The sequence below is a fragment of the Dreissena polymorpha genome, chromosome 13 (genome assembly GCF_020536995.1).
Source record: "Dreissena polymorpha isolate Duluth1 chromosome 13, UMN_Dpol_1.0, whole genome shotgun sequence".
Classification (NCBI taxonomy): domain Eukaryota; kingdom Metazoa; phylum Mollusca; class Bivalvia; order Myida; family Dreissenidae; genus Dreissena; species Dreissena polymorpha.
Window position 1 is genome coordinate 22,140,629 of NC_068367.1, and position 25,967 is coordinate 22,166,595.

Consider the following 25,967-nt stretch of genomic DNA (forward strand, 5'->3'; position numbering starts at 1 on the left):
ATTATGTTCCCTATTAATTTTACTCATTTGTTAAATGAGATATTCTGTAGTTAAAGTATTTCACATCCTGCTATTTTAAAGGGACTGACAGAAAAATTGTTTTAGAAAGTTATTTCATCTATTATACTTAGCGACCATGGATTTAAAAGTGTTCATGATAAAACAGATAGAGTAAATGTATTTATATCAACTGTGCCAATAGTAAGTGTTGTATCCCCAGATCCTCGAATGCTCCCTAGAACGCGGGCTGCTATGCAACGATGCAACGAATTTCCCTGTTCCATGCCAGGACTACAAAGTGCGATACTTCTGCAAGTGCAATGGTAAACATGGAACCTATTTCCAGCAAAAAAAATATTGACTTGTGTGCTCTTGAAATGATAGCAAAGGATCGAGTTATGTTTGTAAAATTGGTAATACAAGTTATATTATTTAATTAATTTTCCATAAACAATGAAACGAAAAATGGAATAGAACAAATATGCGCAATTTTCCCTTCTATAGATTTAAAATACTACTACAACTTTATTTTTCACCACTGTTTGACCTACTTTTCTCATGTTATAAGTGTAACCGTGTTGCTTGGCGATATATTTTTTCAGAACCCACGACACAAAGGACCACGACACCTCGCATTCAGTCCACGGCTACAGTGTCGCCCCCTCTTAACATATCATTCCCAGGTACGACCAACATTTGAGCCTCGCTCTGTGAAAAGGGGATTTAATGCATATGCGTAGTAAAGTGTCGTCCAAGATTAGCCAGTGCAGTCCGCACAGGCCAATCGGGGACGACACTTTCCGCCTAAACTAGATTTTTGCTAAAAAGAGACTTTCTTGAAACAAATAATATCGTAAAATCGGAAAGCATTGGTCCTGATTAGCGGACTGCACACGCTAATCTGGGACGACACTTAACGCACATTCATTAAATCCCCTTTTCACAGAGCACGGCCCATTTGCATGATATCTTGTCTGAGGTTGAAAGCCTTTTTCGGGCCAATACGAACGCAAACGTCCTCAAAAAGTCATATTTGGCATGTATTCGACGCACCGTTTATATACAGTATAACAAGCAAAATTGTATTCGGGCTGGTACAAGCGGTAACGAGTCTACTGTAAATAATAATAATTATAATCAACCCAATAATCAATCCCGAGAGGGTTCCTTTTCTCTGTGTTTCTCGTTTCAATGTGTCCGCAAGATCGTAATAGAATCAAATACATTTCGAATTATTATCGTAGCTCTGTTACTGTTACAATTTAAGAAAATTCGATTAACTAGGTATACTCAAAATTACTCTGATAAACCATATAAAAACGACAGCACTATATTTCTTAATAATGTTTCTTTATTGGCGATGTATTCTTGGTACAGTTGTCTGTCAAACGAACATGGGAGTGGCGGTAGGCGGCGCTGTTGCGGACTACATGATCAGCGCGTCATCGTCACGTGACGGCCACACGATCCCGGTTTTAGGCCGGCTGAACAGTCACGGTGCATGGACGCCGTTAACAAGCAACGTTGGCCAGTATTTGCAGGTAACCAACATATGAAACATAATTAGGCAAATCGCGGGACACACTACAGGGTAACATATTGCAAACGTTTTTTTTTCTGCTACATGCGAGATAAAAAGAACATAGGTATGCATGATGTATATAGATGATACTAACGTTAAAGAAATAATAGTAATAATAACTATTATGAATATACAAATAATCATTACAATTTGTGCGATTCTTGTTATTACGATTGGATGTTGATGATAGTGATGATTGGCTTGTACAGGTGTCGATACCAGAAGAATGTGATTTTACTTAAAATCAAAATCTGGATTAAAGGAATCGATTGAAAATGTACGGTCTGATGAACACATAGGTGAAAATGATATCTTTTCGTTTACAACTGTAAATAAAGAACTAATATACCCCAAAGCACATACATGTATTATACAATATTATTACTGACCGAGGCTGCTATCCTCACCCCTAGGTTGACTTCCTGACCCCACAACTCCTCACGGGCCTGGTGACCCAGGGTCGCGAGGGCTCCTCCTCTTACGTAACGTCATACAAGGTCATGTACTCCCTGGACGGCTACTCGTGGACCCCGTACCAGGACCTCGGCAGAGACAAGGTGAGCTTAAATTTTGTGTTCTATGGAGTTATAGTTAAGTAGGGCAGACCTAGTTCTGTTTGATCGTAAATTAGTTAAGTGTCCGGCGTTTTCAATTGAGCTTGCTGTCCTGATTAACTTAATCTGTCTTTTGTGTCAAGTAAGTATTATGGCACACTTTGTGATTTATTAAATTATGAAAATCTTTAGCAAAATATATTTATATAACTAAACGTGCAAATGTGTAAAATGTTGTTAAATTGGAACGAAGATTATCCCGCGTTCGCCATTGGAAGTGCTGATGCTGTGAATTCAATGTGTTCTTAGCCCACATGTAGTACACTACGATTTCAAGGTTAACAGCCAATTTTATATATTGTTTCTTCGCAAAAGAACATAGATTCGAACGACAAGTATTAGGAATTGGATGTATCCTTTAATTGATGCTTTACATAAGTTAGTATTTGCGTTAATTTGGAAATTAAGTTTTGACTTAGAGTGACAGAGGCTGTATGAAACTGCCAAATACCACTGGTGTATATTATATGTTTAAATACATTTATACAGTCAAGCATGTGAAGCTGCAAGAAGTTGTTTGAAAAACAGGTTATGAGACACTAAATGCGCATTCGTAAGTTGTCCTGAAATTTTAAACCCCAACTCGAAAATTTTAGCAAGAACGTACACCGCTTCTGTCACCCCGTCGTCTTCTAAACGTCCGTCTGATACTGTCCTACTTACGTTGCACGCTGAAAGAACGAGAGCAAACATTTATTACCCCTGCCTTTTTCTCCAGGTGTTCTCGGCCAACAAAGATGGCGACTCGCACGTGACCAACTGGTTTGAGCACCCAATACGCGCACAGTTCATCCGCATCTTGCCGCAGACGTGGCACGGCGTGATTGCTATGCGACTGGATATCCTCGGCTGTTTCCAGGGATACCAAAGTAACTCGTTTATTCATGTGCCATCTGTTATTATTTAATGTAAAGCTGTTACGATTGATCACGCAACAGTGACGCCTTTTCACAAATATCGACTAGCGTTTATTCTTTTAAGGCAGTTGTGAGGCCTTTAAGTAGTAAAAATTACTTTAAATCTACACACTCATGATTATGTGCTAAATTGGAGACGGATGGATTGAATGTTAGTTAATAGTAATCTGTTATATGTGTTACGTAAGAAAACAAGCAATACGGCTCGTGTTTAAAATTACATATATTGATATATAAACACACCGCACATAATGTGTATTAATAACCAATAGCAACTAGAGAAATGTTCTATTTTCCAGTCACCACCACGACACCGACGTCGTCCGCTCAACCACCAACGCAGCCGTTGACCGTAAAACCACCCAAACAGATTTGTGAGTATAATAACGAAACCAACGTATGTTTTAAAATTCAGTATGTTTTATATTTACATCGATAGTCAGATGGGTTGTTTCTGTAATGGCCTATTCAGCTTTGTGAATTCAATGTGCAAGCACCATATTCGTTTCGAGTATGATTGAAAAATTTCAACATCATCGATAATCATTTAAAGTCTGCACTTTCAATTTGTATTTTACATTTGATATAAATACCAGAGAAAGAAATATGTTTGGTTTGTTTGGCCCTATCATAAATTAAACCTCTGATTTATTTAATTTTAACGTTTTAACCCATTTATGCCTAGTAGACTCTCCCATCCTTCTAAATTGGATCAATTTATTTCCAAAATTAGGGATATCTAGTATATTTATTTCTATATTTAGAATATTTCTTACAGAAATTCCTTCAAGCAAACAGCGCAGACCCTGATGAGACGCCGCATCATGCAGCGTCTCATCTGGGTCTACGCTGTTTGCCAATGCCTTTTTTCTAGACGCTAGGCATACATGGGTTAAGTTGATCATTGGAGTTATAGCCTTCAATAAATGCAGAGGCATACGTTGAATTGTACTTGAATACGAAGTAAGGTGAGCCACGTCGTGTAAAAATGGGTATTGGGCCATATGCGGTCAGCGTAGCTCCAGACTAGTCTCCACGTTCAGTGGCTATCGTGTCCGCTCTATAAAATATCGCAATGTCTCGTGGCCCCATAAACGTACAGAATGACTACTCGTAGGAGTATACAGATGAATAGACATCTCTGGAGCTGCATTGGTCGAATATGTTGGTCAAAGGCACGTTTTTGAACGACTCCTCTCATATAAAACGATTTCGTATTCACACTAGCCGGAGAATGCATCGTCTGGGACCAGTGGGTCAACGAGGGTCATCTGTCACTCACTTCCGGTGGTGACTCGGAACCCATAGCAACCATTCAGTCCCTATCGAAGGTCTGCACGTCTCCCGTCGCCATCGAGTGTGCACGTGCAAGCGACGAACTTCCGTACAACATGACTGGGCAGAGAGTCAAGTGTGACCTCTGGAACGGATTGTCCTGCTTTAATGCGGACAACACACCACTTTGTTACGACTACAAGGCCAGACTCGGGTGTCTTAAAAACTCACCGGAATGCCGTACGTGTTAAATAACACATCACTTAATTCGATCAGTAAAATGATGCATGTAAAACAGAATTAAACGCTCTGTACTACATTATATATATATATTAAGTTTGAACACCATATATTTTCGATGTACATTACATCAATATTAAAATATTAACATACAAATTCAAGTTAAATATCTTCAATTACAATAGAAGTCGTTTAAGTACTTAAATCATGATTTCTTACTTCTTAAATACTAGTATCACAATTGAGCTGCTGTGAAAATCACAATATATATAATTTTACAAAGCACCATGGCTTGTTAATCTACTTTTTCAGTAATCAACCCGACTCAAGGTGCCCATGCGACGGTTTTACCGGTGACCAATACCGTGAACTACAGGGTGCTGCCGTGTTTTGAAGGCCTTGACCTCAGTGCGTGCCCCAAGGACGGCTGCGCGGACGGTCTCTATTGCGACGGCGTCAACTGCGTCAGAAAGGACCGATGCCCTTGTCTGATCGATGGCAAAATAGTCATGGTATAAGTCAACATTTAACGATTTACTTATTTAGTTATTCTAAATACAGGCTTGATAACACATTTCTTGCACTTAACGTGTGTCTGAAGAATTATCATAATTCATTTTTTAAACCATTTGTTTTCAAAACGAAAACTCAAAACAACTAAATATTTTATTTGTTGAGACCTGTATTATTATATGAACATTAAACGTTTTGTCAACCAAACATTTACACTTCTTGCTACTTTATAATTTTTACGACGAAATCATTGGAACTTCTACATGAAAAACCTTGATATTTCAACTTTTTCGTCATTGTTTGTAAATATATTTCCTCCTTGTTAATACATTATAGAACATGAATCGTTGCGAGACGTTAGAAAACATCACCAACGTATATTACTAAATATTTCCGTGCATATATCACATATCCCGTTTGAATCCCATTTGCAGTCCGGCGGTTTCAAGGAGGGAGCTAATTGTGACACGTGTCAGTGTATCGCCGGAGAGGTCATGTGCACGCCCAAGATGTGTGCCCCGTGTCCTCTGGGATTCTCTCTTGTAAGTAGATACATTAGAACCGCGCTCTGTGGAAACAGGGCTTAATTCATGTTCGTTAAATGTCGTCCCAGGTTAGCCTTTGCAGTTTACACAGGCAAATCAGGTATGACACTTTCTGCCTCGATTGGATTCTCCCTTGTAAGTAAATATATTAATCAATGCAGTTGGGTTGCATGCAAGTTGGAATGAAACATGAAAGTCGCGGATGTATAAAGTGTCACATATTATTCATGAAAAGTACTTGTTATTCAGTGGCAGATGTCCGCACATTATGTTGTAAATCAGTCATACTTTTGTCAATATATTGTAGTGAGCCGCATTCATTGTGAATAGTACATTAATCAAAGAAGGCCTGAATATAAACCTTATAGCTGATCTCTAACTCTACGTTCCCACAGGACAACACGAACTGTTCTTGCTCGTGCGTACCATGTCCGCCCGGAGAATTCAAGTGCGGTAACGGCATGTGCATTCCACTGCAGCGGCGTTGTGACGGCGTCATAGACTGTATCGATGATGAAAAGGACTGTGGTAAGTATTGCCCGGTAAATTAATGTTTCAGATGATTAAAGTGGGTTGACGTGAAATAACACTTACTGAGTTGATTGTCGGTCAGAAAGCTGTAGAGTCCGGTCCTGTGATGGTGTACTTTTGAGGGACCTTTTCACGTTTTTGTAAATTGACAATATTAAAAAGAATTGTTTGAGATTCGCATATTTTCGTTTGTTGTTATGATATTTGTGATGAAACAGTCATGATATTTGTTAAGAAACAGTAATACTGAACATTTACCATGCTCTAAAATATCCAATTTATCAACTTTTGATGATTTAAAAACCTGAAAATTACAAAGCGTTGCAACGCGAAACTATTGAAGAATGTGGAAAGTTCTGTTGTTGTCGTTATATTTTGTGACACTACGAGGATTGCTTATATAAAGTATAAAATACAACGATCATAGAATGAGAACAAATGGCCGAGTGGTTTAAACGATTGACTTTTACTCCAGGGGTCAGTGGTTCGAGCCCAGTTAAGGGTTACTTTTTTATTTTTTTAATTGTATTCTTGTTTCTTACTAGAGCTCTTTAGATCCAGTGTTTATCAACATAAAGCATTAAATGACAAACATTTATAATATTGTATGCCTGTATTGTTTTAAATACAATTTATGAACAAAATAATAGAACTTTCAAACGCATCATTATAGATTTCTTAACAAAATGCGCTTTATTTTTCACGATGTCAAAAACTCATACCGCAATTAGTAACAATTATAAATTTATAAAAGTGGTTTGATAGGCTTGATTTAGAATTTGCACATACATATTGCTGTAGTGTTGATCAAAATTAAGTTGTTGCCTCATAGAAAAATATAACATTTCATACAAATATTCCAGTGTCGACTCCTCTCTTCACCCCGCCCACTGGCGCGACGGCAACGCCTACTTTGAACCCGCCCACAACGTCACGGTATCACGGCACGCCCACTGTAACCCCGCCTTCTGTTACTGGAGTACCTACAGGAACACCTGGTATGTACAATGGCTTACATCTTGCTTGTTTTCAATACCGATTGTCGCAAAAGATATGTAGTATAACACTAGCAATCTCCGCGCAGAGTTGTCGTTCCTTGCTCTCACATACAACTCTGCGAAAGGCTCAGCTCGCCATTTTGTCTATAAAATAGCTAAAACCGAACAAACGCATTCAATGTATATTTGATTGGATATTTAAGATCGCATGCATTAAATTAAGAAATATGACTTTTAAATGTATGATAAATCGTGCAAAAACTTGCGAGTTTTGATGCAACTCTTTGGAACTATTTTATTGCTCATTTACGCAGATGGAATCATTCCACGCACTTTACAAATGTAACCAATTGAACATAATGTTTATTGAGTAACGTTAGGAATTGCTTCGACGTGTGTATGTAGTTGGTTTCTTAACATCAAAAAACCATATCAATTTTATAATAATGAATTAAGACTGATATAAGATATCATGGTATGAGATGGTTTTCTTTAATGCAGTGAATGCAATGTAACCGTCGTGCAAGAGATTGTTAGTATACTGTAGCCTCAATGATGAACGCTTGGTTTGATCATGACATGAATGAGACGCTTTCATAACAATAGTCCGTTCTGAGCCCAACACAGAGGTGAATGTAATGTAACCGTCGTGCAAGAGATTGTAACACTAGCATTGGTTAGTTGAACACGACATTAATTTACGATTTCCCACTTTTTTGAGCGGGCATACGAATTTAATTTATGGTTGGTTTCATTATTCAAGCCATTGTGTACACACTGGTCTTACTGACCTGTGTACTAACGCGAAAGGAATTGTGGGTAGCACTTCTTTTACGAGTGAAAAGTGAAAGCGAAAGTAAGTGAGGTAATCGTGCTTTTAATATCCTTATCAGTCTTAATAGATATTCAAAATTACATTTAAACATAATTAAATAACATTTCTTTAAACAACATTCCGTTTTAAACACACAACAAAAAGCGATTTTTCTTTCATTATTATTATTTCATTTCTACGCAGAACTACTTTGGGTGAAGCATAATTCCCCAAACCAGGGGAATGTGATGCGTCTTAGTAAAGAGGTGACAATAACGTAGTGACGTCACCATCTATGTATAGAATGTTATCCAAGCTGGTAAACAACTCTGTAGATTGTAAACATCTAAGCACTGTTTTTATTTACCGTGAACTAGTTTATAAGTTTCAACCGTTTTATTTATATTTTTATTTACTATTTGGGTAATACATACTCAAAAGGTATTTCAATTATCTGACGCAAAACATTCTTTCTTTCCCAGTTGCCTGCACCAGCAAGTGGTCAAGCTGGCTCAATAGAGACAAACCGAACACTGGCGACGGTGACAGGGAAGTCATGACTCAGGGAGAACTAGCAACCTTCTGTCCGGTCGGCAAGATCACCGCTGTGGAATGTCAGACAGTGGACGGCATCGCCTCCTACAGTACTGGAGAAGTAGCGCAGTGCACCATGGAGGGCGGCTCCGTGTGTCTGAACGGTGACAATGACCCGATCCCGTGCAGTGACTACCAGATCAGATACTATTGCAAGTGTGAAGGTAATTGCCGTTATGAGAAACTTTGGTTTCAAATGCTCCTAGCTCCTCAGTATGATACAATTTAATTTTTGTCTGACCTGTCTTTCTATAACATTTAAGACTTTCAATAATGTTTTTACTCTCATATTAATTTTAATTTATATTTTATGATTGTAGCAGTTCTAATTCGGCTTTTTATCCGTGTCAAGTGGTGATATATTATACATTCTTGTTTTCAATATCTGTTCTACAGAATTACCCACCCTGCCAGGCGGCCATATTGGGTCCAACACACCCACATTAATTCCTCCAGGCGGACCTACAAAAATACCATACCTCGGTAAGATCTCGTCATGACATAAAACTTAAAACCAGCTTACATTGTTAGTTAGTATGAATGCATAAACTCACTTTAAGCGGTACAAGCGAACATTATTGACAAAATTACACAAATTTTACATAAAATGTAAACATTTCATTGCATATAAAACAATAAAGCTGTGATAAGTGATTTATATAGTATAATTATTCACTGAACTAAAGGCAAATTAAATTGAATATATTATTATCATAGACAACGGCTCTACAACCAACCACATAGTTTCCACAACACCAACAGAGGCTCCAGTGCCGTGTACTAGCCAGTGGTCAAGTTGGATCAACACGGACACCCCGGACAGCGGCGATGGTGATAGAGAGGTGCGTCAATATTACCCCTCAAACGCATTCGCAACATCAATACATGTTTCTTAAATTTGTTTAAATGATTTCGCACGCTGATTCTTGTTGACAGTCGTAGTAAAAATGTACCGTTTTCAAATCCTTACTGGCCAATCAGCGTATGGCTCAATGAGGCTGGCAACATTTGCTATATTACATATGCACGAAATAATAAACTGATGTTTCAGCGCACACATCTAACAATTTCTAAGTTCCAAAACGCTAAACATCCGTAATGCTAAAGTCTGATAGTATTCTGTGACACACAGTCATGGCTATGAACCTAGTTTTGAAATACACAAGTTGACAACTTTCTTGTGCTAAACTAACGTACCGAGAGCTACTCTCAGTCTCGGTTCAGAAACATGATCATGTTGCCAACATGGATATATACAAATTATTGTTTGTTCCCAAACACTGCAAACAAATAGTGTACGTGCGTTTTCTTTATTGTCCGTTTTCAGTCGTGGACCGCTGCTCAGCGCTTGGTCTTCTGTCCGGCTGGCAAGATCACCGCTGTGGAATGTCAGACAGTGGACGGCATCGCCTCCTACAGTACTGGAGAAGTCGCGCAGTGCACCATGGAGGGCGGCTCCGTGTGTCTGAACGGTGACAATGACCCGATCCCGTGCAGTGACTACCAGATCAGATACTATTGCACTTGCGAAGGTTATTACTTATCATCAGTTCTCTGTTAATATTAAATTGCTCAACCATGTAATAATTGACAAACACACACTAAAAATCTACCAGACACACAGCATACATATATACATGTATGTAAGAAATTATCAATACAATCGTATGTATTTGTCGTTTGGCGAATCGTTATATTGTTTGTGCCCTTCACGAAAACACACATTTAAATATTATACACTAAATCGCACACGTTTTCTTCTTTGCGTCGTCTTAAACATAAACGTTGTTTACTATTTTCAGCCCATCCCACCAATCCTCCGGTTACCATTTCACATGGAACGCCAACCCCACCGCCTGGAGTCACCACAAGAACTACAACAGTGACCGGTATGAAAATGTGCTGCTTTCAAATACCTAGAGAATAGTGAATGTGCAACGATAAACGATGGGCGACGCTTCTCGGATTATTTTTATTTACAATGAGTAAAACGTTCATTGTATCTTGTTGAGTGTATTATTTACATAAATTACCATTTTTTCTGCGTTTGATGGTGCAGAGCAATATGTGCTGTGCTTGCTTAAGCAAGATTGGTATTTCTCACTAAGAATACGATTTAGGAATAAGACATGACCATGTTTGGAAATCTTTACGTAAATAAAACTGAATAATGCTGTTCCCTTCGAAAGTTTTTACTCTTTCGTGTCACAATCATATTTGAAAAACATCTATGCAGTTTGTGTAATTATCAAAAGACACGATAGACACGACGTGCATCGCAAATACGGTTTCGTAATTTAAGCATTCACGCACAGTAATAAGTATTGTATACCCATTTACAAATAATTAGATTGTTTACATCAAATTGCATTGTGGTTTCAAGTAGCTACGCCATACCGCACGAATGTTACTGCAACAGCCACTGGCGTCCCGCTAGCATGTGTCGGCGCATGGTCGTCATGGATCAACACGGACACCCCGGATGGCGACGGTGACGTTGAGGTAACATAAACGTAATTTATAACCTGGAATAAAACTCATGAAATCGAACTTTGATTATATAATAGGAAGTATGACTAGATCTTTTCAGGAAATATCCTGAACGTTCTTTTCGGTTGATATATTTTATACATGTGTCTATTTATATCGGTTAGTGTTGTGTTGAAATTTAATTTTCAAGCAAATGCTTTCAATAATTCGAGTATGAACTTTTGTACTTACAATTGTATGTCTTAAGAAGGCGGTTTATTTGACATTTCAGTCGTGGAGCGCCGCTCAAAAGTCCGTTTTCTGCCCAATGGGCAAGGTGACCTCTATCGAGTGTGCGACTGTGGACGGTATCGCATCATACAGTACCGGTGAAATACAGCAGTGCACGCTGGAGACCGGATCTAGATGCATGAACGACGACAACTTCCCCGTTCAGTGCAGTGATTACAAGATCAGATACTTCTGTGACTGCAAAGGTCTGCACGTGTATTTGCTTCTGGGTTTTCTCCGAAAATTAAGTTTGAGGCGCTCTATGGGAAAACCATGTTTAATGCATTTAGGCAGTACGCAACGACTTATCCTGAACGACACTTTACGCTTTTATGGAATATATTGTATAAATGATTCTCTTCTAAACAAAAATCAAGTTAATGCCAATGTATCGCCCAAATTGTCCTTTGCACAGGATAATCTGAGACGACATATTGTAGTACGACATATTAAGGGAGTTTGCAAATATAAGCACTAAATGACATAAATTGTATATACATACTTGTGCTTTAATACATTACGTGTTTTATAACGTCAGCATTTTATGCTACACAACTTTATTGCATCGTCATTAAATCGACGCAAATAAGTGGCCCATGCGGATGTACCAACAGGAAAATAAAATGAGTGTTTCAAAATTCCAGTTCAACCGACTCTACCCGCAACTGTCGGCTCCAATACACCAACATTGACTCCTCATGGTTCTACCCAGAATCCATATAAACGTGAGTTGTTTGCAGTTGTTGTGGTCAGTTTCAACTAAAATGTAAGTTAAATGCAATTGTTTGTTTTCGTGTAAAATCAAACATGTCGTACTGAAGTGGATCTAAGATTCCAATTATCATATCACAATCGTTATGATATAAATCAATCAATAAAGTACTAGTAATTGATAAAATATTTACTTTGTGCTTACTTCCTAATAAGAATGCATTCAGTTATATGTTCGTTGAAATAAATATTTACTACAAACGGTTTAGTTAGTTTATGTCACAACAAAAATAAGTAGACGAACCAAATTAAATACACAAATAATTTATTAATTTATTTTACTTTTGCCTCCGTGCCTGAAAAAAAAATCTCATAGATCAGATTATATATATCTAGTTTCCACATGATCTGAATCTCAACGCTTGTGTACATTTCTTTGACTCAGAATTGACCACCAGCCAGACACCATTACCATGCACCAGCCAGTGGTCATCCTGGATCAACAAGGACAAGCCCGACACCGGTGACGGCGACCGAGAGGTGGGTTACCATAGAAAATGCATCGTTGTTAAGTTGTGACGGGATATCTATATAAACTGAACTATTCAAATCCTTCAAAGGTTGAAGTAATCTTGCGTTAATCGTTTCAATCAAAAGCTAGGTACATTAATGTAATGTATTATCGTGGGCAACTAGGAATGATAATAAGCCCTTTAATTACTAGAGTGATTGCAAGATTGCTACACATATTTTCGTTTTAAGTCATGTACGACACAGACAAAAAGATAAAATATAACGGTTTACTCGAAATTACAATCAAAATATATTCTGCCACATACCAGATAGTTGATCCCAAATTGCGTCCCCTATTTCAGTCGTGGACCGCTGCTCAGCGCTCGGCCTTCTGTCCGGCTGGCAAGATCACCGCTGTGGAATGTCAGACAGTGGACGGCATCGCCTCCTACAGTACTGGAGAAGTCGCGCAGTGCACCATGGAGGGTGGTTCCGTGTGTCTGAACGCCGACAATGACCCGATCCCGTGCAGTGACTACCAGATCAGATACTATTGCACGTGCGAATGTATGTGTGTTACAATGAAACTCCTATTCAAATTGATCAGTTATGAATTTTAATTTTCGTAAAACACACACGTTTCATCATAGACCTTATAGGTACTTGATCATGACATTGTTTAATCCTGCTTTATTCATTATGGGACTTCTTAATGATTTTTTTACGAGTATTTAAACGCCTCTACGTTTGTTATGTGTCTATGTTAAGATTGTATCTTTTAAGTATTTATATTATAGCATCCACGAGGAGTACTCAGCAACACGTACTTGTAAAAAACATCGTGTTGACTCTGTTTATATAATTGAAATCATGCATTTCAGCGCTTCCGACACAGAAGCCCCGTATTGAAGTGACGCCCTCTACGACGGGGCTTCCACCCACAGTGTCTAGAGGTATTCCATTTTAATTAGCTGTTTCTTGTCATCACTCCTTGTTATATAAATATATGTGTCGTGTTCTGAGAAAACTGGGCATAATGCATGTGCGTAAAGTGTCGTCCCAGATTAGCCTGTGCAGTCCGCACAGGCTAATCAGGGACGACATTTTATGCCTTAATTGGGTTTTTGCTAAGAAGAGACTTCATTTAAACGAAAAATGTCATAAAAGCGGAAAGTGTCGTCCCTGATTAGCCTGTGCGGACTGCACAGGCTAATCTGGGACGACACTTTACGCACATGCATTATGCCCAGTTTTCTCAGAACACGACACATATAATGAGAAAAAACTCACACATGTTCCTTTCTATGAAGTTAACAATATTTTGTTTCGAATTCTGTTTAAAAATATTACATGTAAATAAAACGTGCTAATCTAAAACAAATGAATGTAAGTTATTACATTATTGGACACATATTTTTCTTGTGTGTGACGATTTATAAGAATGTTCAAACCTAATTTCTTACTAGCACCAACAACATCGCATGGTCATGGTCACGAGACCGCTGTGCCATGCCTGACGCGCTGGGGCCGCTGGATCAACCGAGACCACCCTGACACGGGCCCAGGTGATCGAGAGGTCATGAGCCAGCACGAACTGTCCACCTTTTGTGCCGGCGGGCGTATATCAGCCATCGATTGTCGCACCGTAGACGACATTCCATCATACAGCACTGGGGAGATGATTTCATGCACGATCAACCACGGGCTTGAGTGCCGCAACGATGACAACGCCCCAGTGACATGCAGTGACTACAAGATCAGATACAGTTGCGAATGTGAACGTAAGTATTAACGACTCTTGACCTATAAAACATGTTTAGATTGTTTTTAAAAGCCAATTTTCTTAAGGTACGCCTGACCTTAAGGTTGCATTATATGACGTATTTGGTTACTAATTTCTACACTTTATAACGCCCTAAACCAAAATGTAAATGTGTGGATGACCAGCAGTTGTCCAAATGAAGACAGAAATTATGTCATCGACGATTCTTGAATATGTATTGATTACCAAGTGATCTTAAATACATGTATATAATTAAAGTTGGAAGCATTTGCAAACAATTATATTCATGATGTGTTGACAATACTAACATTAAAAAACATCACTAGTATTTGTAAATTTTTTTATTATGCAAGTGCGTTTGTAAATTTGTTTAATTGACAATTATATATTTAAATTCTTTAATATAACGCTTTCTGTTCTGCTTTATTAGAGAAACGCTTATAATGACAACCTTGTGTTTATTATATATAGGTATTCGTGATTTGAGCAGCCTTTTAAAGTCTGAAACTAATTTGAATGTATGCTAAGTGCAATAGTAATTTTAATTTTCCTGATAGAAACATATTGCTTATTGGATTTTTTTAGAAGTACAAAACATATTATTTTAATTATTATTTTAATCGTTTAACCCTTCATTCAGAATTGTCGGTATATAGCATAATGTTGTTTTGTGTAAATTGTAATGATGAATGATTTTGTGTCTGTAATAAGTATTGTACTATAATGTACACATTTAATTTATTGCAGAGGCTCCACCGATGGTGACGACTGGGTCCCCAATGGCTCTACACAGAACACCAATGCACAGTATGACACATTTATTACATAACTATATGAACTAATACTTGGGAAGATGTAAGCATATAATGTTGTACCAAAAGCAAATGTTCACGCCGTGTATAGTTACAGCACAAATTGACCGTAATATATTATATCATTTCACGAATCAGTGCTTATTAGTACTATTAGGACATTTTAATATGATGTGATCTACAAGCAATGGCTCTATGTATGAAGCGTAAAATATATGGGCGTATTGAGTTTCAGAAATTTAAGACCAATAATTTATTAATCACACATTGACATAACCAATTTATTTTCATAGTAAACCAATGTGAACTCGTCACCTGCCCTGTCCGTCCCGTCGTAAAAGAAGGCGAGGAAGTGCAGGAGATCCTAATTCCCGATGGCTGCTGTCGGGAGTACAAAGTTGTGTGTAACCCGATGCTCTGCACCCAAGCGGCCCTTCAGTGCCCGCCGCCAATGAGCATGATACCCGCCAATACTAACGACTGTTGTCCGACATTCCAATGCAGTGAGTTACTATAGTGTTTTATAGTATATTATACCACACGATCAATAATCATGTCATTACATAGTTCTCTTCCTTAACCTCTGACTTTGTTAGACTCCATTTAATTGCATTATACACCGAATGATTTAAGTGTAATTCGCGTGTAATTCAATCAAACAAACTTTATTGTAAATATGTATTTGTTATGTAATGAATTGTAATTTTAAGACTGTGTACTTACAAACATAACACTTGTTTCAGCGTGTCCGCCAATTTGCCCCGCTATGAACAAGCCTACGTGTGGAGAAGTAAGAAACACCTTTACTTGTCTCTTGTTTCATTTTATGTTTTAAGTAAGTGAATGTACACAGCCGATATAGCTTCTAGTTGTTTTTGTATTTTGATTTATGCACAGTTTTTGAGCCCCGTTGCTACGCTCATGTTATATTTAAAAATAAACATCTTCAATATAACACAGGATCATGAATAACGTCTCTTAAAGTTTGTACATAATATATTTAATTATTGCCGGTTTGTAGGGAATGGAAGTGGTTATTATTGCGAACAAGTGCAATTGTACATCTTACGCATGCGCACACAGACCACCAGTGAAGTCCTCAATTTGTGAATATGTAATGAACAACAAAACTCACACCTACAATGTAAGTACAAACTCACACCTACAATGTAAGTTCAAACATTAGACCTACAATTTAAATACAAACGACTTGCGTCAATTGATTGTTTAACTATTTGACAGTAAGTGCATTATAAGAGAATAAATTAGTTAATATAATTAATGCATTTCAATCAATGCCGTTAAATGTTAGTTCCGGAATAGTACCACTTTTTGGAGTAATTTATAAATAATGAAGTTCAACCAAAGTTAACAATATTATGATCTCTATCCAGGTGAAATTTGATATTGTGAATAATTGTATTAAAGAATTGTAAAACATTTAATTTACGATAAATGAATGAAATTAAGACTGATTTTGCTTATCAGGTTGGCCAGTATTGGCACGATGGTCTCTGCAAATTCTGCAAGTGCATAGACAGACCGGAAGGAGCTGTGACATCATGCGAGGAGGAAAGATGCCCTATGTGCAAACTGGTCAGTACCTCATAATGTTATTACGTAGTCGACGTATGGATGTTTAAAGAGCTACTTTAAGCGAAGAGCTATTTACTGTAATACATGCGTACATCGTTTTGATATGCAAATCCGAAAGACAGTTATTATATTTTGTTTATTACAAAATATAATTTATAACAATACATCTCTTTGCGCTTGGGCAACTAAATGTATATATATTACTGCGCTAAATTGTAATTTCAATGCCGTGTTAAAATTCCAAATTTGTTATGGCTGTTGCGACACGATATATTTGTGCGCGTTGCTAAATGATACTTACATAAACTCTTTAATTTTTCCGCATAAAGGGCTTCAAACAAGTGCCACGGGCTGACCAATGCTGCGACCATTGTGAAGAGATAGGCTGTGTTGTCAATGGCACCGTCTACAAGGTAAATAGCTCGATCAATGTTATAATAACATTTCCCATTAATTGTCTATATCGTAACATATATTAAATATATGATAAATGTGTATTACATGAACAAATACTTACACAATATTCGAATATTCGTTTTTCGATATTCAAATATGTTCGATTTTCCGTATGTGAAAACTAATATTCAAAAGTCCGAACCTAGGAACGTCGCAACAAATTACTGTTCATCATTTCAACAAATAACACTTAAAATCGTATCGAATATGCATCTGTAAAACAAAGGGGATAGTAATCATTTTTGAAAACAATATTTTGTAATTGATTACCATGTATGGCATTTATCACTTTATACATTCTGTTTGTATAAGGTGTATTTGCGGTAAAAATAGTACCGTAAACCTCAATTCAGTACAGCATTCAGTTATTTCGTTTACTTCCCCTCGACAATATATTTGCTTTCGTTTTGGCACGAGAGGGTGGCTGCGGGAATCGCTTTATCTTATTAGTAGTGAGAATCCAAATTATAGATGTATCTTGAACATAAAGGTAGTTGAAAATGAACGCTGTCGAGTAAAAAAAGGAAAGATAATTATTGTAAAAAATCGATAACCTTGAATGTTTATATGGATTCACCAATAAAATAATAAGCCATTTTACACGCAAGTTATGATCATTAAACCAAAACAAATGCGAATTTGCACTATTTTCGTTAAGTTTATTTGAATAAGAATAAAATAATCCATTAATAAATTTTTTATTAAAACATTTTGCTGATTTTCAAATATTCATCCCATTCCCATTTTTATTACAGGGGTTTGTCTTTGTTGTATGTCATGTATAACCACAATTTATAGAGTAAACACATAAACATTAGAAATTGCGCATAGAAGTGTATAATGTTCATTATCCTATAAAACAAATTAGTTTATCCCAACAATATTTTTTTTAAAAGAACGCTAATTAATTGAACTATAAAGACTGCTTGAAAATCGAACCACAACATACGTATCAATATGTTATTTTGATGCGAACATTTATTGAATGCGTCTGATCTGAGAAGCGTATTTCTTTATGACAAATTTAGCGAAACAAAGAAAAAAAATGTGTATATGCAGCACGTTGCAAATCATATCACTTCATAAATAATAATAGAGATAAGGACAAACAAAATAGCATAATTCACATATACATGATAATCATACACACAACACACACGCATTTTGACCAATGGCCTGATGGCGGTCAAGGAACAGCATTTCTTGTGGTATAACACGGCTAAAGGTTAACTGTAATCATCATGTTTATCATTTCAAGGCGGGCGATTACATTCCCTCTACCAGAGACTGCTACACGAAGACGTGCAACTTCGATGCCAACCTGAAGCGTTTCATAGTCTCAGAGACCCAGGTCATGTGTCCGAAATACGATCTACTGCGAGAATGTCTTCAGGTATGCGATTTCATTAAGATGAAAAACATTTTTGACGCCGTAAATAACTTGAGTTAAGCTCAAACCTGCTTAATATCAGTTCCATAGAACTTTTTCGACTCCCCGGATTACTAGCTTTAACCCATTTATGCCTAGCGTCTAGAAAAAAGGCTTTGGCAAACAGCGTAGACCCAGATGAGACGCCGCATGATGCGGCGTCTTATCAGGTCTGCGCTGTTTCCTTAAAGGAATTTCTGTTAGAAATATTCTAAATATAGAAATAAATATAATAGTCATCCCTAATTTTGGAAACAAATTGATCCAATTTAGAAGGATGGGAGAGTCTACTAGGCATAAATGGGTTAATTGCTAGTGACTAGCTGAAAAATAATAGTTTGGTCTGCATTTCTGTTTATGCGGTATATATGTTATGTGCACCTATTTTTGTGCACCTAATTGACTGAAGATAACTTGTTTCATTCTTCGTGCCCATGTAGCAACAATTAATGTTATTGAACACATCTTTTCTATACCTACACTAAATGGATTGTAGAAAAATCGACACATTTCATAAATAAATATAATATTAACTTAATTTTTTTAAATTGCTCGATAAAACGTTAACATAAATGTTCTTAAGTCTATTTATGTTTCTTCTTCGTTACAAATTTGGCCTTTTTATATTTTTGTTGTTTACTAACGTGAAAAAACGCCGGGGCGATGGCATTTCCTAATCAGAGTCCGCGGGGCCCCTGAACTTTTCCGAGCAGTGTATTTTTGCCGTTACTGCAATTAGCCATTCTAAAGATAAAAGCGATAATAACATCATAATAAAAAATGATGTCATAATACCAGCACTACAACGCGCTTTGTTCGTAATAAATGAGGAAAACATAATTCATCGAATGTTAAAATGGTTTTGTGGGACAAGCTTTAAATTTGAAAATGAAAGACATGGCTGCTTCCTAAAGCATTTGTTGATATACTTTTTTGTGAGTAGATGAGAACGCTGTTATGTTGTGTGTTTTTTTGCAGGAAGAGGAAACATATGACCCTAAAGGCTGCTGCATGCGATGCGTTCCCAAACGTAAGTATACATCGACTATTTAAACATTTATGGTTTTCTAACCATAAAGTGTCCCAATCTAAAGTCGGGATTGTCAGTCATCTTGTCACATAAACGCATTCGTTATAACAAACGATTGAAGAAGCATTGATTCTTTCATATTTGACGAACTCTTTTTTGAGAACTGTATTTTTTCATGCGTAAATAGTAAACGATTTTAGCTGCTAGTATAATTCTCCACAATATTATCATATAAATATACGGTTGTATTAGCATCTGCATGCCTCTGCTTTGTACTTCATATGTATGTTCCGAAATGCTCAATATCAACAATGGCTGTTCGTTTCTTTGTTTTATTTAACTTATTTACTACAGCAACCTTTTTCCTAATTCATAACATCGCTTTGATCTATAATATCACTAACAGAAATCAATGCCAAACGTTTATCAGCAAAATTGGTCCCAACAAGGTGCACTTCACTTCCCAGACGAAATTATATAATTAACCGTACTTTGATGTCAAACATGTCTTTCCAATGGCTTTGAATAGAAAAGAGCAAATGAATTAGTTTTCGACCATATTGGTTAATGTCCGCTTATTTATTTCTCAGAATACGAGAAAAACTGAATATTTTCAAGTTATTTACTATAATGTTCAGCTGTCCGCAACAATACTGAGAACCTGACGTGCCAGACATGCGCACCGCGTCTAATATCCGGGCAACCCAACGATACGATTGGCTACTTCACGGTTATGGACAACCTTGAGCTGTGCAAGAACAATGAACCTATCCCCGACCTTCTGGAATGTTCCGGCTACTGCAACTCGCACTCGTCATACAGTCACGTGATGCGAGGCTTCACCAACGATTGCAACTGTTGCCAGGCTACGGCAACGGAGAGCAAGAGCGTGGAACTCACGTGTAAAGGTGGCCGCACAATATCAAAGACTTACTCCGTACCGAAGTCGTGCGGGTGTGGTATTTGCACTGGAGGAAAGTAGATGACAGGCGAAATGTGATGACTTTATTGCAGTAACTCGTATACTTGATCGTGGCACTATTAATGGACGTTGTTTTGTGAATCTTTACAATTGTTATTTATTTTCGTTTCCACATCATCATGAAATATATGTTTGTTAACAGATGTTTTTGAAAATGAAAATAATGCATGTTAATATCTTTTACCATGCCGTGTTTTAAATAGTTAACAAACAGCATTCAACGCAAATACGTAGATAATATTGTGATTAAGTGTATCAACAAGTATGCGACTGTATGGTGAATTACGATCGTATACATTGAAAAAAAGAGCTTTTGATTAATTGATTTTCCTATGTATAGAGTTTTGCTGCTGACTTGATTATTCAATACCTTCAAAATATTTTGTGAAATGCATTTTGTCTTGATGTGGAAATAAAGCATTTTAAAATGAGTTTGATTTAGTTCTACAGCCCATCAGAGGAGTACACGTATTTTTACACCGGGTTTTGATATTTTTCTGTAACATAACAACTAGTCACTATAAGGAGAAACGAAAATTATTATAACTTTGATTATTGTTTGTATTATTTTCAGTAACAAAAATGCTAGTTAATTTAATGCAGTGGGTGTGGGGCAGATGGCAAACCAAGTCCATTGATAATTATTTCCATTTTATTAGGGACGTAGAACAATATAGTCATTACGGAAAAACCTATGAAAAATGAATATTACAATAATTAAAATAATTCACACATTTCATAATGCATAATACACAGTGTTCAATAAATGAAAACAGTTTAACAACTCACCAGGTTGGAATAAAACCACGAGGATGGACTTAGGTCCACTAGACGGTGTTGGCATATGCAAGCGTGGTCAGTTATTTCATAATGAAATCAACAGTTACATTTGAATGACCAATGAAAGTCTTGCATCGGATCAATTCATTATTATGATCGGACATAACAACTATTGCATCAGCCTGCATTGGTGAAGGAACGCTAGAACGAAGACAGAATTTCCACAAAAAATAGTAAATGTATGTTCCATGAAAAGAGTAATAATAAATTTACCTATACTACATAAAGAAGAAACAAAGAAACAGTTTAACAGCGGTAATTGTTTGTACTCTTTTGTATTTGTTTCCGTGTAATTAAACTCCATGTTCACATTTTAAACTGTTTTATTTTCTTAAGCAAAGGCTGTGATTGCCCTTAGGCCACTTGTCATAAACAACACTTTACATGCAACACAAGAATCTTTTGTTAGTGTGTTTAAATGAAACAAGAAACACAACAAATTCTCCGTTTTGTAAAACGCTCAACGAGATTTTTCCCCATTACATTTTGCATTTGAATACACACTCAAATATGAGCTCTCGGTGGAAAAAACATAGAAGTAATGAACATACAGTACATAATATTTTAGTTATGAATGGAAAATATTTTGTCCGTATAACTGTACTGCCATACTTCGTTTCCGCACGAGATCTCTGACCAACTATAACGACTTTAACATTCGATGCGGTATAGTGTTAAACTTAACAATTACTGTTCTAATACATAAAGGCAAATTAGGACCGGGTGTTTGTATTTGACAGGGCTTCCTGCACGTACATGCACAAAATAAATCTTTTGAACAATTCCGTCTGTATTCAATGTGCAACAGATATCGACCTCAACGACATCGCTCAGTTGAAGAGCTTCGAGACGTCTGTAAGTAGCGATATTCTTTTAATGTATCTAAAGAACTGAAACGATACTAAATACATTCGGTATGAAATGTCGTTATATGTGTATTTAAACACGCACATGCGTGGGCATAACAAGATATAAGTATTACACATCAGACTGTACGACCCAAGTCAAAACTATACACGTGCACAAAGTGAAGCATTATTTTTGATTAATGCAGCTGCGATATTTGCAAGATTTTCCATTACCACCAATCAAGAGAGGTGTACATGACGACACGTGCACCCCAGACAATAATCGGTTGAAATGATCGATTTAGGTTTTCGCCCAATGGGAATAAGCAGCCATACTGCTCATGTTTCATTTTCTTTTGTTTTTTCATTGGAGTGTGGTGTAAGAGAACCCATGGCTCAAGACCGGTGCCTAGGTGCCTTAATCAATTCTGGAACGTCTTATTAACATAAAACTATAAACTATACTACTAGTATATCGTAAGCATACAATTTATTCGATTATACCAGTATATATAGTGAATCTAAATCAAAAGTATTCGAATATATATATAAATATACATCCACATTTAACCAATCACAAAACAACATAAAATAAAAATAAAGGTCTTAAAATATAGAAAATAAGAATAAATTGTTACATTATACGTTAAGTGCATCGATTAAACTTTAATAATTCCGATTCGGCAGACATTTATACATACTAAAATTTATTTAAATATGGACGAATAATTATCTCTAGGAAATAAGAGTCGAAGGTACCGGGATGTTCCGAACAACATAGTATTAAATTCGTATTAAAACAATATAAACTAAAAGATGGAACAAAATAATCAAGGGAACTTAGTTGCTTCCGACTTGCAGGAAAATTCAACAATTGACCGTCTCAGTAAAATATATGTTCGTGTAAGGAACCTCACATGTACTACACACCTGGCCTCTGCTTCCGGTGCAGTATAGCGTTTATAGTGACGTCAGTGGCGTCGCACTGACGGCATCGCAGTCCAAAATATTCGCTTTAAGAGCGGAACTGTTACGCTAAGATCGACGAGGGACTGTTCACCAACGAGGCCATCGCCGTTTTGTAGCTCCCATGGTCAATAGTCGTGTGCCGAGGTTAAAGGTCGCCGAACGAACCGTTGGCCTGCATGAGCGAGAAAACGCGAACTCGCACTGAAAAATCAAAGAAAAAACAACAACACACTTTTACATCTTGTATATGCGCAGGTGTTTCAAATATAAAATATATAAAAAAATATTAAGGCATCGCGATGAAACTTTCCAGTCTACAAGAGACACTTGATCGCTGCCTCCAGTGTAGTCTTGCTTTTATGCAAATCACTTTGCGTCCGTGATCATATCCCTTCGTAACTATTAACGTATGAGAACGGTATGAGCTATCCAAAACATGTTTAGTATTATGCTATCATAGTCTTGGCCAAAGGTCAGAGTCGGAAAAGTCTTTAAGAAAAGCATCAAAGATATAAATAACAAAGATTTCTTTAAACATCGCCCACAATAACGAATATAAAGCTGTACTATGCGAAAATCATCCGAATTTAAGTATCCGAAATTATGGCCTCTGAATAAGGAATTTGGCAATAAGTTAGTTTTTTTATTCAGAAGTCTGTATTCGGACGATCACTTTCGGATATTTTTTATATGTTGTGTGTGTTATTTAAGATTAACTATGTTATATGGATATATTCAGTTACGTTTAAGGAATTGACATTTTCTAACTAAAAATAAATTGGTATGAACCACAGAGACCAATAAACTAATGAAAATCATTGTTAAAGTTGGTTGGATATCAAAATGCTTAATTGCAATACATCTTTACTGAGTTTAGTTAATGCTCATTTTTTCCACATTCGGTTTGAAAAAAGAATAAGGAACCAGCTCCTTATTCCTTATTCAGACCGAATAAGGAACTGACTTATCATAAAACTATGTAGAATAATACTGATATTAATATTTGTGTTACTCAACCTATATTAAAATGATTTTTATTTATTCAATTGTCGTTTTGGTTATTTAATTTATATTTTTAGTAATACAATGTCAGTTCCTTATTCCTTTAAAAAAGGAATAAGGAATTGATTTATCATTTAATAAAACCAAGTAAGAATGTACTGCAATACACGTTTTTGATACCCTACTTACATTCTAAATACTTTTAATTGATTTATTTTTCTCTTTTGGTTCATTTCATTTATTTTAGTCAGAAAGTGCCAGTTTTCCTTATTCGATTTAATTAAGAAATAAGAAACCTGTTCATTCATCCTTAATCAAACCGAATAAGAAACTGGGTTATCATGAATTAAGTAGACTATTTAAATTAAGTAGAAATGTATTGCAGTTAATATTTTAAATATCTTACCTATAAATAAAATGATGTTCATTTATATGTAGTATTTTTGATCAATTTCATTGATGTTTAAGTACGAAAATGTTAGATCCTTATTCGGTTTGAATAAGGAATAAGGAACTGGTTTCTTTTTCCTTATTCAGCAACGAAAAAGGAATTGGATTATAAATACAAACAAACATGTTTAAATGTACTAAATTGAATTGTTTATATCACATTCATGTTATAGGCTATATGTTTTGTTGGTGTGAATTAGCATTCGAGGTAGAAAATGCCAGTTTGGTTTAAACACGAAATATGCAAGCGCGAAGAAGAAACGTGAATAGGTAACGTTATACATTAAGTAAACATTATAGAGTTAGATTTTTATTTTAAAATTGTATGCATGATGTTCTAAAATACTCAAATATGTTAAGCTTGAAAAAGGAACGAGGAACTGTTCCTTATTCCTCATTCGAAAAAGGAATTGGGAACAAGGAAAAATGAACCAACTCACTCTCTAGCCGTATTGATATGTATTATGTTTATGCCCCGTTTTGCCGTCAGAAACAAATTGGTCGTTTAGATTGCGAAAAGCATTGGAAACAGAAATTTTGGTTCTGCGATAACTCAATGGTAGTATACGAACTATGCACGTAATGTCATTGTTTTTCCTTTGAAAAAAAATGCTGTTGCTTTAATAGTATGGTCACCAAAATGATCTAAAAACAGTTAAGTCTTGATCTAAATAAAAAAATGTTAGCTAGGTTGATGAAACCTGGTATGTGGAAAGAGGCCTACAACGGGAATATATCCCTTATTTCAGATTTGTCCGTCTATTTACCCATCAATGTGTCCTTTCGAAATATCTACCAACTTCAATGACTCAAAAAGTGCTTACACCAGGTTTACGAAACTCCCTATGTAGATGCAAACAATTTTAGTTGTTTCTACGGTTATATAAAACGCTTATGAAATTTATGGAGACTCTGTTCTGATTTCTAAAACATTTATCCGGTAAGGGATTTCGAAAGTGTCGGTTGCGAATGAATTGTTTATTACGATTTTCGTAACATTATGTAGCAAACAATTTCTTACAATAAAACGTTAATTATTTGATGCATTTTCTCATACGTCGACTGTCATTGATACATTTAATGAAACGATTCAAAGACGAATAATGAGGGTTGTTTAACTGGTTCACTTAAAACACAATGGGCGCTTCACTAGTGCCAATTAA

General features: G+C 36.4%; 1 protein-coding gene across 42 annotated transcripts in view; it reads left to right on the forward strand.

Moving 5' to 3' along the window:
* Positions 1 to 21,126, forward strand: part of LOC127856485 (mucin-5AC-like) — an 81,358-nt gene extending 60,232 nt beyond the window's left edge. For 41 of the 42 annotated variants that reach the window (XM_052392701.1, XM_052392724.1, XM_052392731.1 and 38 more), the window contains 32 exons: positions 221 to 323; positions 603 to 683; positions 1,378 to 1,541; positions 1,996 to 2,139; positions 2,915 to 3,065; positions 3,413 to 3,487; positions 4,341 to 4,628; positions 4,941 to 5,140; positions 5,576 to 5,683; positions 6,082 to 6,214; positions 7,081 to 7,215; positions 8,512 to 8,787; positions 9,020 to 9,106; positions 9,341 to 9,465; positions 9,951 to 10,155; positions 10,426 to 10,512; positions 11,007 to 11,125; positions 11,385 to 11,589; positions 12,028 to 12,108; positions 12,540 to 12,634; positions 12,970 to 13,174; positions 13,489 to 13,560; positions 14,074 to 14,388; positions 15,138 to 15,197; positions 15,496 to 15,705; positions 15,946 to 15,992; positions 16,224 to 16,346; positions 16,691 to 16,798; positions 17,128 to 17,211; positions 18,513 to 18,647; positions 19,662 to 19,713; positions 20,352 to 21,126. In XM_052392701.1, coding sequence (XP_052248661.1) covers positions 221 to 323; positions 603 to 683; positions 1,378 to 1,541; positions 1,996 to 2,139; positions 2,915 to 3,065; positions 3,413 to 3,487; positions 4,341 to 4,628; positions 4,941 to 5,140; positions 5,576 to 5,683; positions 6,082 to 6,214; positions 7,081 to 7,215; positions 8,512 to 8,787; positions 9,020 to 9,106; positions 9,341 to 9,465; positions 9,951 to 10,155; positions 10,426 to 10,512; positions 11,007 to 11,125; positions 11,385 to 11,589; positions 12,028 to 12,108; positions 12,540 to 12,634; positions 12,970 to 13,174; positions 13,489 to 13,560; positions 14,074 to 14,388; positions 15,138 to 15,197; positions 15,496 to 15,705; positions 15,946 to 15,992; positions 16,224 to 16,346; positions 16,691 to 16,798; positions 17,128 to 17,211; positions 18,513 to 18,647; positions 19,662 to 19,713; positions 20,352 to 20,695 — 4,617 coding nt within the window. In that variant the 3' untranslated portion in view covers positions 20,696 to 21,126. The remainder of the gene's footprint in view (positions 1 to 220; positions 324 to 602; positions 684 to 1,377; positions 1,542 to 1,995; positions 2,140 to 2,914; positions 3,066 to 3,412; positions 3,488 to 4,340; positions 4,629 to 4,940; positions 5,141 to 5,575; positions 5,684 to 6,081; positions 6,215 to 7,080; positions 7,216 to 8,511; positions 8,788 to 9,019; positions 9,107 to 9,340; positions 9,466 to 9,950; positions 10,156 to 10,425; positions 10,513 to 11,006; positions 11,126 to 11,384; positions 11,590 to 12,027; positions 12,109 to 12,539; positions 12,635 to 12,969; positions 13,175 to 13,488; positions 13,561 to 14,073; positions 14,389 to 15,137; positions 15,198 to 15,495; positions 15,706 to 15,945; positions 15,993 to 16,223; positions 16,347 to 16,690; positions 16,799 to 17,127; positions 17,212 to 18,512; positions 18,648 to 19,661; positions 19,714 to 20,351) is intronic. The other variant, XM_052392703.1, reaches the window with a different exon arrangement.
* The last annotated feature ends 4,841 nt before the right edge of the window (positions 21,127 to 25,967 follow it).